General features: G+C 40.0%; 1 protein-coding gene across 6 annotated transcripts in view; it reads left to right on the top strand.

The window, feature by feature from the left end:
• Window positions 1-14639, top strand: part of chst10 (carbohydrate sulfotransferase 10) — a 118295-nt gene that overhangs the window by 85735 nt on the left and 17921 nt on the right. For 5 of the 6 annotated variants that reach the window (XM_058775495.1, XM_058775486.1, XM_058775475.1 and 2 more), the window contains 3 exons: window positions 12353-12459; window positions 12583-12817; window positions 13041-13146. In XM_058775495.1, coding sequence (XP_058631478.1) covers window positions 12373-12459; window positions 12583-12817; window positions 13041-13146 — 428 coding nt within the window. In that variant the 5' untranslated portion in view covers window positions 12353-12372. Of the gene's footprint in view, window positions 1-8480; window positions 12264-12352; window positions 12460-12582; window positions 12818-13040; window positions 13147-14639 lie in introns of those variants that run through there. The other variant, XM_058775503.1, reaches the window with a different exon arrangement.

Below are 14639 nucleotides of genomic sequence, written 5' to 3'. Positions count from 1 at the left end.
CATAGCAACTCCCTGATGCGTGAAAATTATATTCAATATTAGAATGTTTGCGGGAGCAGGCAGAAATTCAGCGGGATCGGGATCAAGAAAACAGCAGGACTTTAATACAAAAACGCACACAATGAATGGCGACTGTAGAAAGCAAAAGCCCAATCCCGGACATTTGGGCGATTTAGAAATCCCGGCCAGACGGGATTTCTAGGTTTTTTAGGTCCACAAAGAGGACGTGTCCGGGGAAAAGAGGACATATGGTCACCCTAGTCAAATCAAGTCATCTTCCTTACCCAACAGTCTTAACCGAGCATCCTTTACGAAAATGAACCATGGTTTTACCACAAATAAAACCAAAAAACCATGGTAACCACAAAATAACCATTGTTAACCATAACTAAATGGTAATCAATGCGCCAAAAAAACATGGTTACTACACTTTTACTGTAATAAAACGGTTAATATACTATAATATAATGGCTAATTTTTGTAAGGGGTTTGGATTAAAAACAATAACCCAGTGTTTGTAATATGTGTAAGCAATTAAAAAGTACAAAGTGTATGTTTTAGCTAAATCGCTTGCAAAAATAAGAATGTTGTTAGGTCATACATATACCATGTAATATTAGAATACAGTAGTTGGCCAACCAAAGTGTGCTTTTTACCGCCGTAGCCACTGCCGCCGCGTCTGCAAAGTGCATTTGCAGCTTTTGACCACTTAGTGGCGCTTAACCACAAGTTATCAAGCGAACGCATCAAAACACATTTTCACAAATAGCCGTCAGCTTTGCCTAGCCGATTTGACGGCTGCAGTCGGTGAAAATGAAAGAAAAACACTGTAGTTAAAATATTTAATATTCACAGATGCAAATTTAGTACTGATGAAGTTATGTGTGTTTCTTATGCTTATATGAATAATACTGTACACGTTATGTGTTTCAAATCTAAAATATGGTGTAATACTACTGTATAGCTTAGAGTAAATATAAGCACAGGCTCATAGGCTTGACATTTATCCTGCTTGAATTCGTTCTAATGCTGCATTCACGTGCTATCGGAATTATCGTAAATACGAGCTTACTAGTCGGAAATTGGACATGAACAGCCTTAGAGAGGCCTTATATTATCAATTTCTGACTAGGAAACTCGTATTTACGATAATTCCGATAGCACGTGAATGCAGCATTAGAACGAATTCAAGCAGGATAAATGTCAAGCCTATGAGCCTGTGCTTATATTTACTCTAAGCTGTACAGTAGTATTACACCATATTTTAGATTTGAAACACATAACGTGTACAGTATTATTCATATAATATGAATCATGTGTTATATTATCCTAAAGAAATGGTGGTTTACTTTGCATCGTAGCACTAAAAGTGGTAGCCTATTTCAGTAGGCTAGGCTATAGGCTAAACATGGATTTATTTGCAAAATGTCAGTATTCTCACATTACTTAATATTTGTCACAAGTACATTTTTAGTTTATATTTTAAAATTCCTTTAATAAAACAGCATGCATTTTTGTCACGCACATACTTTGTTTGGCTATTCATTATTTTGACAGAGAACATTGTTGCGTGTTTTATTAATTATTAACTTTATTTTATCAAAATGTGAGGCACTGTATAATTTCGCTCACTTTATTTAGGCCTAACTAAAACAAAACCTGGCCATGATTTAGCTAAATCATTGAAACTGAAAAGAAGGGACGGATTAATATAACATCCTCTAAACTCAAGTTCACAGTGCACACGATGTAAAAAAGAGCTTCATTAACTGACAACTTCAGTGATTTTAAAGGGAGCCTTCTTTACTCGCTTTCATATAATTTCAGAATCAGAATCAGAATTAGCTTTATTCGCCAGGTGTGCGCAAACACACAAGGAATTTGTTGTGGTTTTTTTAAGGTGCTCCTGGTACACACATACATACATACACATCTGACATGAGAACAGAAAAAACATTTAAATAGTAAGACTTAACAATAGATAATAATAATAAGTATGAATATGGAACAGTAGATTTATGTACAGATTTGTGCATTATTTACTCTATATACAGCTGTATAAATAAACAGATATGTATATGTATTTACATAATACTTGAGAAAGAGGCAATAATTAAAGATGGAGAATGAATTACAGAACACAGGTAATGATCCATGTGTTAGCTATTTAAGCTGGAGATGGCATGGGGGAAAAAAATGTTTTTATGCCTAGATGTTCTAGTGCACAGAGATCTGTAGTGTCTGCCTGAAGGGAGAAGTGCAAACAGGTTGTGTCCGGGGTGAGAGGGGTCTTTGATGATGTTACCTGCCTGTTTCTTCACTCTGGAGTTGTACAAGTCCTGAAGGCTGGGCAGGTGCACACCAATGATCTTTTCTGCTGTCCTAACAGTCCGTTGAAGTCTTCTTAAATCTGATTTGCTGGCTGACCCAAACCAGACAGTTATAGAGGAGCACAGAACCGACTCAATAACAGCTGAGTAAAACTGTTTCAGCAGCTCCTGTGACAGGTTGAACTTTTTCAGCTGACGAAGGAAGTACAACCTCTGCTGGGCCTTTTTCACGATGGAGTCAATGTGATTGTCCCACTTCAGGTCCTGAGAGATGGTGGTGCCCAGGAACCTGAATGACTCCACTACAGCCACAGTGCTGTTCATGATGGTGAGTGGGGGGAGAGCAGGGGGTTTTCTCCTGAAGTCCACGATCATCTCCACAGTTTTGAGCGTGTTTAGCTCCAGGTTGTTGTGACTGCACCAGACAGCCAGCTCCTTAACCTCCTGTCTGTAAGCAGACTCGTCGCCGTCCTGGATGAGGCCGATGACTGTAGTGTCATCTGCAAACTTCAGTAGTTTGACAGAGGGGTCTTTAGAGGTGCAGTCATTTGTGTAGAGGGAGAAGAGTAGTGGGGAGAGAACGCAGCCCTGAGGAGCTCCAGTGCTGATGGTGTGGGTGTTGGATGTGAGTTTTCCCAGCCTCACAAGCTGCTGCCTGTCTGTCAGGAAGCTGGTAATCCACTGACAGATGGAGATGGGTACAGAGAGCTGTGTCAGTTTGTTCTGAAGGGTGTCCGGGATGATGGTGAAAGCGGAGCTGAAGTCCCTGGTTTGTCCAGATGTTGCAGGATGTAGTGCAGTCCCATATTAACTGCATCATCCACAGATCTGTTTGCTCGGTAAGCAAACTGTAGGGGGTCCAGCAAGGGTCCAGTAATGTCCTTCATGTGGGCCAACACCAGTCTCTCAAATGACTTCATGACCACAGATGTTAAAGCAACAGGTCTGTAGTCATTAAGTCCTGTGATTTTTGGTTTCTTGGGTACAGGGATGATGGTGGAACATTTGAAGCAGGAGGGGACAGCTCTAGTGATCTGTTGAAGATCAATGTGAAGATGGATGATAGCTGGACAGAACAGGCTTTGAGGCAGGCTGGAGAAACACCGTCTGGGCCTTTGGCTTTCCTTATCTTCTGCTTTCTGAAGACTTTGCATACATCATCTTCACAGATCTTGAGTGCAGCCTGAGAAACAGTAGGGGGGAGGGAGGGTGAAGTTGTGGATGGCTGTGCTGTGAGACGGTCGGAGCGGGTGTGGGGTGTCAGACCAGTCTTTTCAAACCTGCCGTCCTCTTTGGCCTGGCGAAGCTGTTTGAGTTTTGCACTGAACCAAGGTTTGTCATTGTTAAATGTTAAATAAGTCCTGGTGGGTACACACATGTCCTCACAGAAACTGATGTAGGACGTCACGGTGTCAGTAAGCTCATCCAGATCAGTAGCTGCAGCCTCAAAAACACTCCAATCAGTAAGTTCGAAGCAGGCCTGTAAATCCTGCTCTGCTTCAGAAGTCCATCTCTTTACAGTTTTTACTACAGGCTTAGCAGGTTTGAGTTTCTGCCTGTAGGCTGGTAGAAGATGAACCAAACAGTGATCAGAGAGTCCCAGCGCTGCACGGGGAACAGAGTGATATGCATCCTTTAAGACAGTGTAGCAGTGGTCCAGTATATTTCTGTCTCTGGTGGGGCATGTGATGTGCTGTCTATATTTAGGCAGTTCACGGGTGAGATTAGCTTTATTAAAATCACCAAGAATGATAATGAAAGAGTCCGGATAACGCTGCTCTGTGTGTGTGATTTGATCGGCCAGCAGTTCTAGCGCCGCGCTCACGCGCGCGTCAGGAGCAATGTACACACTCACCAGAATAAACGAGAAAAACTCCCGCGGTGAATAAAAAGGCTTGCAGTTAATAAAGAGAGCTTCCAAATTTGGAAGATTTTCACATCTTCTTTAAAACTGTCACGTCTGTACACCAGCCTTCATTGATATAAAAACATAATCCACCGTATTGAAAAGTTCATTGAATTCGCATTGAATTCGCAGTTCAATTTTACGCAAAATGAGATATCCACCGTGTTATTCTCTCAGGGTTGAAACGGTTGGGTTGGAAACGCCAGTCTCCCTTCTCTGCAGAATGCAATACATCCGCTCAGCCAATCACAGCGCACCATTCCATGCACTGTAGACAGTAATGGCGCCACTTGAATTCACCCGGCATCCTAGTTTTCCTCATCTAGGCTACTTTGTACTTTGTGGTCAACAAACAAACAAAAAATGGCTGCATGATAAATCACATGTGATTGTCGTGCACATTGTGTCAGGTTCTGTAATCAGCAGTAAATCTCCTTCACGTGCTTTCAGGTGTAGCGGTATGCAATATGTTCATAATCGCAGATGAATCGCATTCCATTATGAATGCGATATTGCATAGCTTGTCAGTGTAAGTGTTTTTATTAATGCCATTAATGTTTTTGTTAATACAGCGTATAGCACTAGTCAACTAAATGAATGTAACATGGCAAAGATGAATGCACTTTTGGAAGTTGAATGTAGGGGAAATGTCATTTTGGAATTTCTGTGGTCTATGTTATGGTTCTTGTTCATGATTTTATTTTATTTTTGTAATTAATTTATACCATTAACAAGATGACTCGTTGAATTTATTTTTGGAGCGATGACTGATTGACGGTAGCTTACCTATTTTTAGTCCAGTTCCTGTATATAAGATTAGTAGGCTATTGACCAAGTTCAGAGGCTGTCATATGTGGATCAACTTTGCTGTGTATTTTCAACAGTTTCAATATGAAAAATAACTTTTATATTGATTCAATGGATTTATTGCATTTTGGGGAAAAAATAATACGTTTTTATAATAAATCTTTGAAAATCAAAATCTGTTTTTGAAATTTTAATGATATTATAACCTAAAGATGCTATGTGAAAGTTTGAAACAGAAAATAGTGGTTTTCGTCTTGCCACTTTTTACTCAAATTAATCAAAACGGATTCATAGCATTTTGAAACTAAATGAATGTAACATGGCAAAGATGAATGCACTTTTGGAAGTTGAATGTATATATATTTCCCATTATATTTCATAATGAACTGGACTGCCAGTGAGCACGCTGCTTTTTGATGCTGCTTTTGATGAATAGCCTACAGTAAAACTATAGCACCGACGATAAGCACCGTTTATTTTTCAGCCTCACATAAAGTTATTAATAGAACAAAAACAAATTTTTGCTGTAATAATAACGACTTTTTAAAAGTTGTTTCTTAAATATGAACCAAAGCACGATCATATATTATTATAATGTAGCCTATTATTGTCCTCATTAGCCCTTCATGGATTCAGTCTTATTCTGTAGCTTATTGTGAATATAAACCATCAGTTTCGGACACGGCAAAGCTAAACTGCACCTGATTTTAGAGTCTTGCATTTCAGCACGAGCTCCCCTGTTCACGCAGAGCGAGACAGCAAAAAGCGCGTCCTGTTTGTTTTCTCTATTTTAGAAAGCACAACGTTTTGTTGATATTATGACTGCACACAGAAATAAGGGTAGACCATTTACATTTCCAAATTAAGTATTAGTCTTATCTGTATGAGCAAAAATGGAAGTTTCAACTTGAAGAACATGCAAGTGATCGTGCTGGCGCATCCATGCATTAAGCGCGCTTCAGCTTCCACTCTCCGCTTAGATCCTACGCCTAACAGCGCACTTTTATCTAAATGTTTAAACTAACATTGTAATATGCTTGCAGTGTTTTATATTCATTGATTTTTATTTTATGCTATTGGTAAGTTGTCGGCCAATTGGGCCGGGCTAGGGCCTAGATTTGAGGCCCGTGCAAGGCTCTACCCGATTTCTGCGTTTGGAAACGAATGTTGTTAATCAGGGGTTGTTTTCTAACTAAATGACAAAATTGTTATACTGTGTCGTCTAATTCAAATTTTTTTTTTTTTCATTTTTACATTTTATGGATTCCCCCAATCTCACGCATACCGAAATACGAAACCGTATTATTATTATTATTATTATTATTATTTAAAATATGGTTTAATTATTATTTAAACACGTTTTAATTAATACAAAGGAAAGAATCATAGAAAGTGATAAATTTCTTAATTCATGTCCATAATTGCATGTCATGGGCTCTGTATACTGGAATAAATGTGTTAAAAAAAGGTCGTTTGTGGGGAAATCGTCGCCGCTGTCCGCGGCTGTCTTGAGCCCGCCGTTTGCGGGAGAATCGTCGCCGCCGTCCACGGCTGTCCTCAGTCCTGTTCACGGGCTGCCGCTCGTGCACGCCGCCGACCACGGGGAAAGCCAACGCGAACGTCGGCGGCTCCCTCCCTTCATGCTGCCGCCCACGGCTCACCCTAGCCCGCCTGGAGTGCATGGGGCAAGCCCGCCTGGGGTGTGGCAAGCCCGCTTGGAGTGCCGTCTTGTCATGCCCACAGGAACATTTTAAAAGAACCTTGTCTTGTCCACGGAGACTCGTCTGGGCTTCTCTTGTTGTGGCCACGGAGGCCATTCCAGCCGCCTGCCTCCCTGTCGTGGAAGTGGAGGCGGTTGCTGAGGGACCTTGTGAGGGCCCCTGACTCCCTGTCATGCCCAGAAGAAGCCTCAGCTTCCGGGCTAGCCCAGGAGGGCTTCCTGTTCCTGTGGGCTGTCCTGTCTGTGTGTCTGGCCTGTCCTGTCCCTGTCCTGTCCCTGTCTGTTTAGCCCAGGAGGGCTATTCTGTCTTGTCCTGTCCTATGTGTTTGGCCAGTGTCCTGTCTGTTAAGCCCCGGAGGGCTCCTGATACCCCCTGGATTCCCCAAGGAAATTTTGGGGGGGGTAGTAGAGCTCCGGGTGGAGTGGCCGGGCCGAGGGACCCGAGGCCACGGCCACGAAGACCATATATGACCGCCTGTGCTCCGAGCCCTGCCAGGGCCTCCGTCTGTGTGTTACACTCTGGAGGTCCCCGTCCTGTGTTCCAGTCCATGTCTGTCCTGAGGGGCCTCCAGAGTGCCCACCCCCCCTCCCTGGTGGAACTGTTACGGCACGAGTCGCGCCTTCCGGGAGGGGGGAGTACTGTCACGTCCTCTGTCGTGTGTGTCATGTGTTCCCGCCTCTTGTGTCCATATTTGGTCTTGTTCCTGTCCTTGTTAAGTGTGATTATTAGTTAAGTCTTGTCCAGCTGTGTTTTAGTTATTATCAGTGATTGTCATGTGTATTTAGTTCCTGCCTGTTTAGTTAGTTTTCGTCTGGTCTACTCGTTTTTCCCCGGTGTTCCTGTCTGTGTGAACCTTGCCTTGTCTTGCCCTGTCCTGATGTCACCATTAAAGACTATTATTTTGAAGTTACTCCTAGTCTCCGTGTTCCTCGTTCCTCCCTGCTGTGTGCACTGTGACACTTACAAGAAAAAATGAACTTTTTCACGACATTCTAATTTATTGTTGTTTTATTTCGTAATTTGAACATCGTTACAAAACAAAATAATTTTGTTTTATTTTTCGTATTTCGTAATTAGTCAGTTTGCAATCTGTCCCTTTGCGCCACCTGGCGGTAGTTTCGTGAACGACTTTAACACGCGACTGACTTGCAGTTAACGCCATGGCCCTGTGGCGGCGGTACATGTGGCGGTAATAGGCATTTTGGTTGTCCACCTACTGTAGGTACCTCTTAGTAGAAATAGTTTGTAATTTTACAGGTTATTACCCCTTTATTCCCCAAAATTATTATAGTATTCCCTTATACCTACACGGAGGTATTTAATAGGTACACTATAATTACAAAAAAAAGTTATGATGTACATTCTGTTTACTTAAGCTTAAGTTTACTTTGCGGGTTGCAATCTAAAGCGTTACCAATAATTCAAACTATTGTTTGTTAGTTATGACTAACTATATATAGTATCAAAACATACAAGAAAATGATAAACTATAAACTATATATTACTGATGATGTCATAGACAGTGGTAGGGCTGCATTCACACTAATGCACAGATCTACACTGTAAAAAATAAATGTATTTTTACAGAGAAAAACCAGTAGAATTTAACAGTAATATCACATTTTGATAGGAACTGGGAAATTCCATAAAAATGCATGCATTGACACCAAATGTACATTTTACCTGTTGTTCAACTGATTATATGTGTTACTGAAAAAAAATAGCATTTTCCTTTAATTAAAAGTAATTGTTATGTATTATTAACCTTACATGTCCTTAAAAAAAATTTTCATATATAATGTTTTTTTAGAGTTGGGGAAAATGTATTTTTACAGACAAAAAAACAGTAGAATTTTACAGTCATATCCAATTTCGAGTCTCTCTTGTAGCAAATTAGCTTAAAAAGGGAATTATTTATAATTAATTATAACTGGTTATAATTAATAATAAATATTTAGATTAGATCTTAGAATTAACTGTAGCAGAATCGACAATACAATTATTTGATCTGTCCGTCCACCGAGCAGACAATATAATTATTTATCAATTCTAGGAAGATTATTTTCCTGGCCAAGGAACAATAGCCTTCCTACTTATACAGTGCTAGCAGTAGTTTAGCATGTAGCGAGGAGCAACATTCAGTGACTTTGAATTGTGAGCGGAACACAGAGACAATCAATTGTGAATATAAGGGATTTAATAAATGAAACTATAACTAGCATACACCTAAACTAAGCAAAACATATATATATAGAATGAAGGAAAGTAAGGAAAAGAGAGAGATGAGCAAAGAATGGCAGTATTTCACATCAATTAACCACAACCTAAATGAGAATCATCAGAGGCACAATTCACCTTAAAAGGGGTTCAAACTTAAACACGCATCTAATCAGTTGTAAATGGTTACTTGCATTGGTTTGTTGCTGAATAAGAGTCTTGATGCGGTAGACGAGGTTCTCAATGATTTCTTTAGGAGTGAGTTGAAGAAGTCCACAAAGTTACTTGAAGGTAAACACTGCCAGAAGGTTAAACTCAAGAGAAGAGATTTGGAGTGTGTTCGTCTCAAGAAGAAGAGTTTTTGAGCGTTGATTAATCTGCGTTCGGAACTTTTGATAGTTCATTGCCGCACCCATTTTGTGGGTGGAGTGGCCAATCAGAGGCATGCATTTTGAGCGGAAGAAGCTTCCTTTGTCTCCGTTTATGACTCATTTACATTTTATTGCTGATCTGGAACGCTAGTGCAGCTTTTAATTCAAAACATAGTAAGAATTGTTTGATGCATTTCACGATCACATAGTGTGCATCATTGTGTGAGGAATAAAGAGGAGATCATTTTGATACCAAGAAAGTAACCTCCAGACGATATTAAAGCAGAGATACGCTCACACTTGAATATAGGCATTGTAACGTCTAACTAATACAAGTAAAGGGTTTTAACTAAGTTAATATAATAGGGGAATATACATACAACACATGCATATAGCAGATACATTTATAACTGCTTAATTATGGCCTAAATAGAGAAAATGTCTTTAGGTATGTGTGTGACATGTATTGGAAATTGTGGAGACAGACAACTGGTCTGGTGCCTGGCACGGGGGGTCGTTCCCTCCTCTGTGGAATGTGTTTGAAGCTTGATACAGACTATAGGACACAGTCGTCCTGTTTAGCATCCTTTTGATAGTGAAAAAGGCCATTTGCAATTTAGCACCCATATAAATGTAAACGGTGAGGCCAGGTCAGTAATTTATATGCAAATGTCAAAAGGATAAAAGGGTTTTTTTAAAACAAAGTGTAATCAGCCATCACTGATCCTACACAGACGTTACATTCTAATACACGAGTACGTTTCACAGCAGAATTTAGGCCATTCACATTCACTGATAAAATATTTATAAAATATTCATAATTCCAAAATTGTGTACAGTAAATGAAGAAAAGCAAAAGCAATCCCATTCTGTAAGTAACATGTAAACGCTGGTGTGCATTCTAGATACCAATCCACCTAGATGAAAAATCCTTTTAGAAATAAGGTAAAATAAATAAAAGTATGAATGTCTGTTGTAAAAAATAAAAGCAACACAAAAACACGAACAACAAAAAACTATAAACAAGAAACAACTCAGACCGCACATTACCGAGAACGTAGGTCTGATTGAGCAGCAACAAATGGAGATGATACGTGACCAGTCCACCTCAACGCAAGACATGTCCCCAAAAGGCCCACATAGTCAAAAATTATTGTAATTAAACCTACTCTCCATTAGATCCCTCCAAAAAAAAAAGGGTGTTAGTCTTAGCAGTAAAGAGACAGTTGTGCCGGATAAATATGAACAATATCCCAGGAGGAGAGAGAGAGAGAGAGAGGGAAAGAAAAAAAAGAGAGATGTGTCCATGTCCACCTTGTTATTATCCTCTCCTGGGCAGCTGGAATCGCCTCCATCCCGGTCATTAAGTTCTTCTCGCTGGGCCGAAGAGATGAAGATGGTGGCCGCTGTTTTCCCATTGCTTTTTTAGAGCTTCAGCATAGGTCTTCTTCTGTGACAGTGAGCTGATAAAATCTTCCGCTTTCTGAGGAGAGTCGAACATCATCTGTTCACCTTTGTGTTGTAGTTTAATTACCGCCGGATAAGTGAGAAAGGGCTGGAGACCAAGTGCTGTCATCTTCTTCAAGGCTGGATTAAAGCTCTTTCTCTTGGTAGTTGTGGCTGGACTAAAGTCGGGAAAAAACAGCAGCGTGACATTGTCCTGTGCACATCTCACCGGATATGCCTGCCGAGCACCCCTCAGGATCGCCAATCTGTCATGCCACCTCAGCACACGGAAGATGAGAGTACGCGGCCGATCGTAGTTTTTCCTTCCGTCATACACACAATGGGCACGGTCAATCTCGATGTCACGGCCTTTCAGTGAAGGGATCCACTTGGAAAAATTAGCTCTGAGGAAGCCAGCTGCATCAGAGCCTTCTGCCCCCTCCGGCAACCCCACCAGTCGCACGTTATTTCTCCTGCTCCTATCCTCAATGTCCGTCATCTTCTCAGTGAGTTGCTCCAGCTGATTTCTTAAGTCCGTGACTGTCCTCCTATCCTCACGTGCAGCTGCTTGAACGGAATTGACCCAGTCACGTGTCTGCTTCGCCGCGCTAGCTAGTGTCTCAAGCTCCGCTCTTAGCTCTTTAACAGAATTGTTGGTCGCTTGTATGTCCACATGCAGGTCACGCAATGCTGGGGTCAGTACATAGTTTACCGCATCTCTTACTGTCGAGGCCACAACCGAATCCAAAGTACTTTGCTGCTCTTTAAGTGCTAGCTTGATACTTGATACATCTCCTCTCTGGAGATGGTGGAATCTTTGAATTTTTTCTTTATTGGCGATTGCTCAATCTCTCTTTTCCGATCGTCTTTGACTGTTGAAGTACTCATGATGGATCAACTGCAGAGTGGTTCGAAATTTACTGACAGGATTATACAATATTTGACAGAGTGAGCAGAGCGAAGGACTACGCGTGCATCGCTGTCGAAGGGTCACGTGTCCAGGTGTTATGTCCAGTCCTTAAGACATAACTTACATGCCGCAAGTGCACTTCAGAAAGAACACACACAAAGCTTACATGAGCTTTTGAAAACTGTCGTCTGTCAGTGTTTCATGTATCAAATTTAATTTGCATTCCAAACAGCAACAATTATACCTTCATAGAGCACTTGGAAGAGAAAAGCTGAAATACCGGTGATTGATACCGCACACTGTAAAGCAGTGCACGTTTCTCACAGTGCATATCCTGTGCAATGAACTCTGCGATTGCCACTGTATTTCACTTTAACGATGAAACATTATGCAAGTTTGTACTTAACCAATGTTGTGTGTGTGTTTGTGTTTAATTGGCAGCAAGTAGAATACAGCTCCATTGCATTGGAGAATTGATTTTTCTTCCACCCTACACCCAGTACTCCGTTTTGGTCCCCCCCGCCTGTCAAGCCAGATTTGCACCCCTGCTATTTTGTATTTGTCATTTAAAATATCCCACAACTTGTATATTTATATTCACTGGCCATGAGAAACTCTGAGAGTTTCCTTCAATACATTTCCAGACTATGCGGAGAGGAGAGAGATGTTTGTTTGGACCTTTCCATCTGTTACGACGAAACATACTTCAGTCCAGTGGCCAGACAAGGGAGCATCACAGCCATATATACTGGTAAGACAGTTTGCTATTAAGAGTTCACTTATTTGCTTTATTTAAAAGCAACTTGAAAATATTTTGTGTGTTTTTGGCTGTCATATATATGTGCATGTGTGTCGATTGTGTTGTGGGTGTTAGTCCTCAGTTGGTCCCTCTGTGGTGGAGCCCATAGACTGGCAGTCAGTGAATGAGAAGCGTCTGGAGCTCTTATCAACTGTTTGCAGAAATTCATCTATGTGGAACCTCACCCACACAACTGTGGACAAGTTTGTCTTGGACCGCATTTTTGTGTGTGACAAGCACAAAATACTCTTCTGTCAGACACCTAAAGTTGGAAATACACAATGGAAGAAGGTTCTAATTGTCCTTAATGGTAAGATATGTCTTCAGGTAAAATAACTAATTGTCCATAATGGTAAGATATGTTTTCAGATAAAATAACACGTATAGTGAATAAATCTTACAAGTAATTTGAAACTGCAAAATTCCCATAAAACTGTAGAATTACCCTAATTCAGCATCACATTTTAAGTATAATGGCAACCTGCAAATCTCCTTTGGACTTAAAACATGCTTAACTTTTTTTTATCTTTCAGGAATGTTCTCAAAAGTTGAAGCTATACCAGAGAACCTGGTTCATGATCATGAAAGAAATGGTTTACCCCGCCTGTCCTCTATGACGGACACAGAAATTCGTCAAAGGTTTACATCAGTTTACTTCACAATAATGTTTTTGTAAAGAGATGTTTCTTGTAAAGTATGTTACTGCCCTGCCAGCATTTCAGTGAGCTTGCCAAAAAAGAAGTTATATTCATTAAAACTTTTGTTTACAAAAAGAAAATTTGCAACAATTTGGAAATAATTACAGCTGTAATGTAACTACATTAAAGCCTGACACTTTTGCTAAAGAATTGCCATGTAGTTTTCAACACGTTCATACTAATACTTCTAATGCTTGACCTTCAAGCTCTCACTCTCTTACACTGGCTTCAGACCAGTGGGCCAGCCCCTATTGTTGAGCCCTGCTAAACTTTACCAAAACCAAGAAAACAAACAATTATATTTCTGTAATGACAACTCTCGGAGGGATTGGCATGGTAATGTACATGACGTTTACCCTGAAAGACCCAAATTTAGAAAAAAAAACTGAACAAATTATTTTACCATTTATGTTGTGGGAGGCCTCTGCAAAAATAAATACAGAAATAAATTAGTTTTAACATTTTTGATATTTTAGTACATTTTTAGTGAAATGTTGTAATATTACAACGTTGGGCCTTTTGGGGTAGCAGAATTTCAGTGATTTTACTAACTGTCTGAACAAATCTAAAGATCTAAGGGTTCATTTGCAGGGTATACTGCTTATGTAGCCCCATAACAGCAGCCTATATGTCCATATACAAATAATCACACAATAATAATAATCAGACAAGTCATGTTTTTATAAATATTATATTTATTATAAAACTATGTTAAATCAAAACTATTTACTGGTATTTACAATGTCTTGCTCTGTTCATAGCCATGTTCAATTCCCATAGTCTCAATGGTTTTATTAACGCTCCTTTCTTTTGAAAACTGTATTCATTGGTATTACCTGTCAGAGCCTTGATCATATCTTCTGCCACAAACTTTCAGAAGTACTCCAGTGGTGTATGATGGGAGACTGCATCATTAGTGATATCCTCATCAGAGAAATTAATTCTGAGACAGATAAAATCCTTTATCAGACAGTTATACCTGTTACGGTGCATGGTCTGTGTTCTTGAATGGCCTGGTTTTGTTGGCATGATGTTGTCACATAATCATGAGATGGGCCAACATAAATGGGTGGTCATTTTCCTTTTCCAGTTCACAGGAATCTTTATATTACTTTTTATCATTTGTATCAGAGTCCATCTCAAAGTCTCTATTCCCATTTTGGATGGCATCAATGACATCATATACATTATAAAATTATGACCTTACCTGTCTATTAGAGTTCTGAAATGGAAAAAAAAAAGACACTGACTTGCATTGAGATGATTTAGCCTTGAAAATAATCAAACCCAATCATACTTAAACATTTGAAAGAATTTACCAATTTTGCAGGAATCACACATTTCACAGAATTCACACATTCCACATATTTCAAACAATAGAGTCTGATAGCTTATTGTGCTCTACTTATGATAATAGCATGTAAAAACCCCACA

This window comes from Onychostoma macrolepis, chromosome 01 (assembly GCF_012432095.1).
Source record: "Onychostoma macrolepis isolate SWU-2019 chromosome 01, ASM1243209v1, whole genome shotgun sequence".
Lineage (NCBI taxonomy): Eukaryota > Metazoa > Chordata > Actinopteri > Cypriniformes > Cyprinidae > Onychostoma > Onychostoma macrolepis.
Note: the sequence above shows the minus strand (reverse complement) of the source record. Positions and strands in the feature narration are given on the sequence as shown.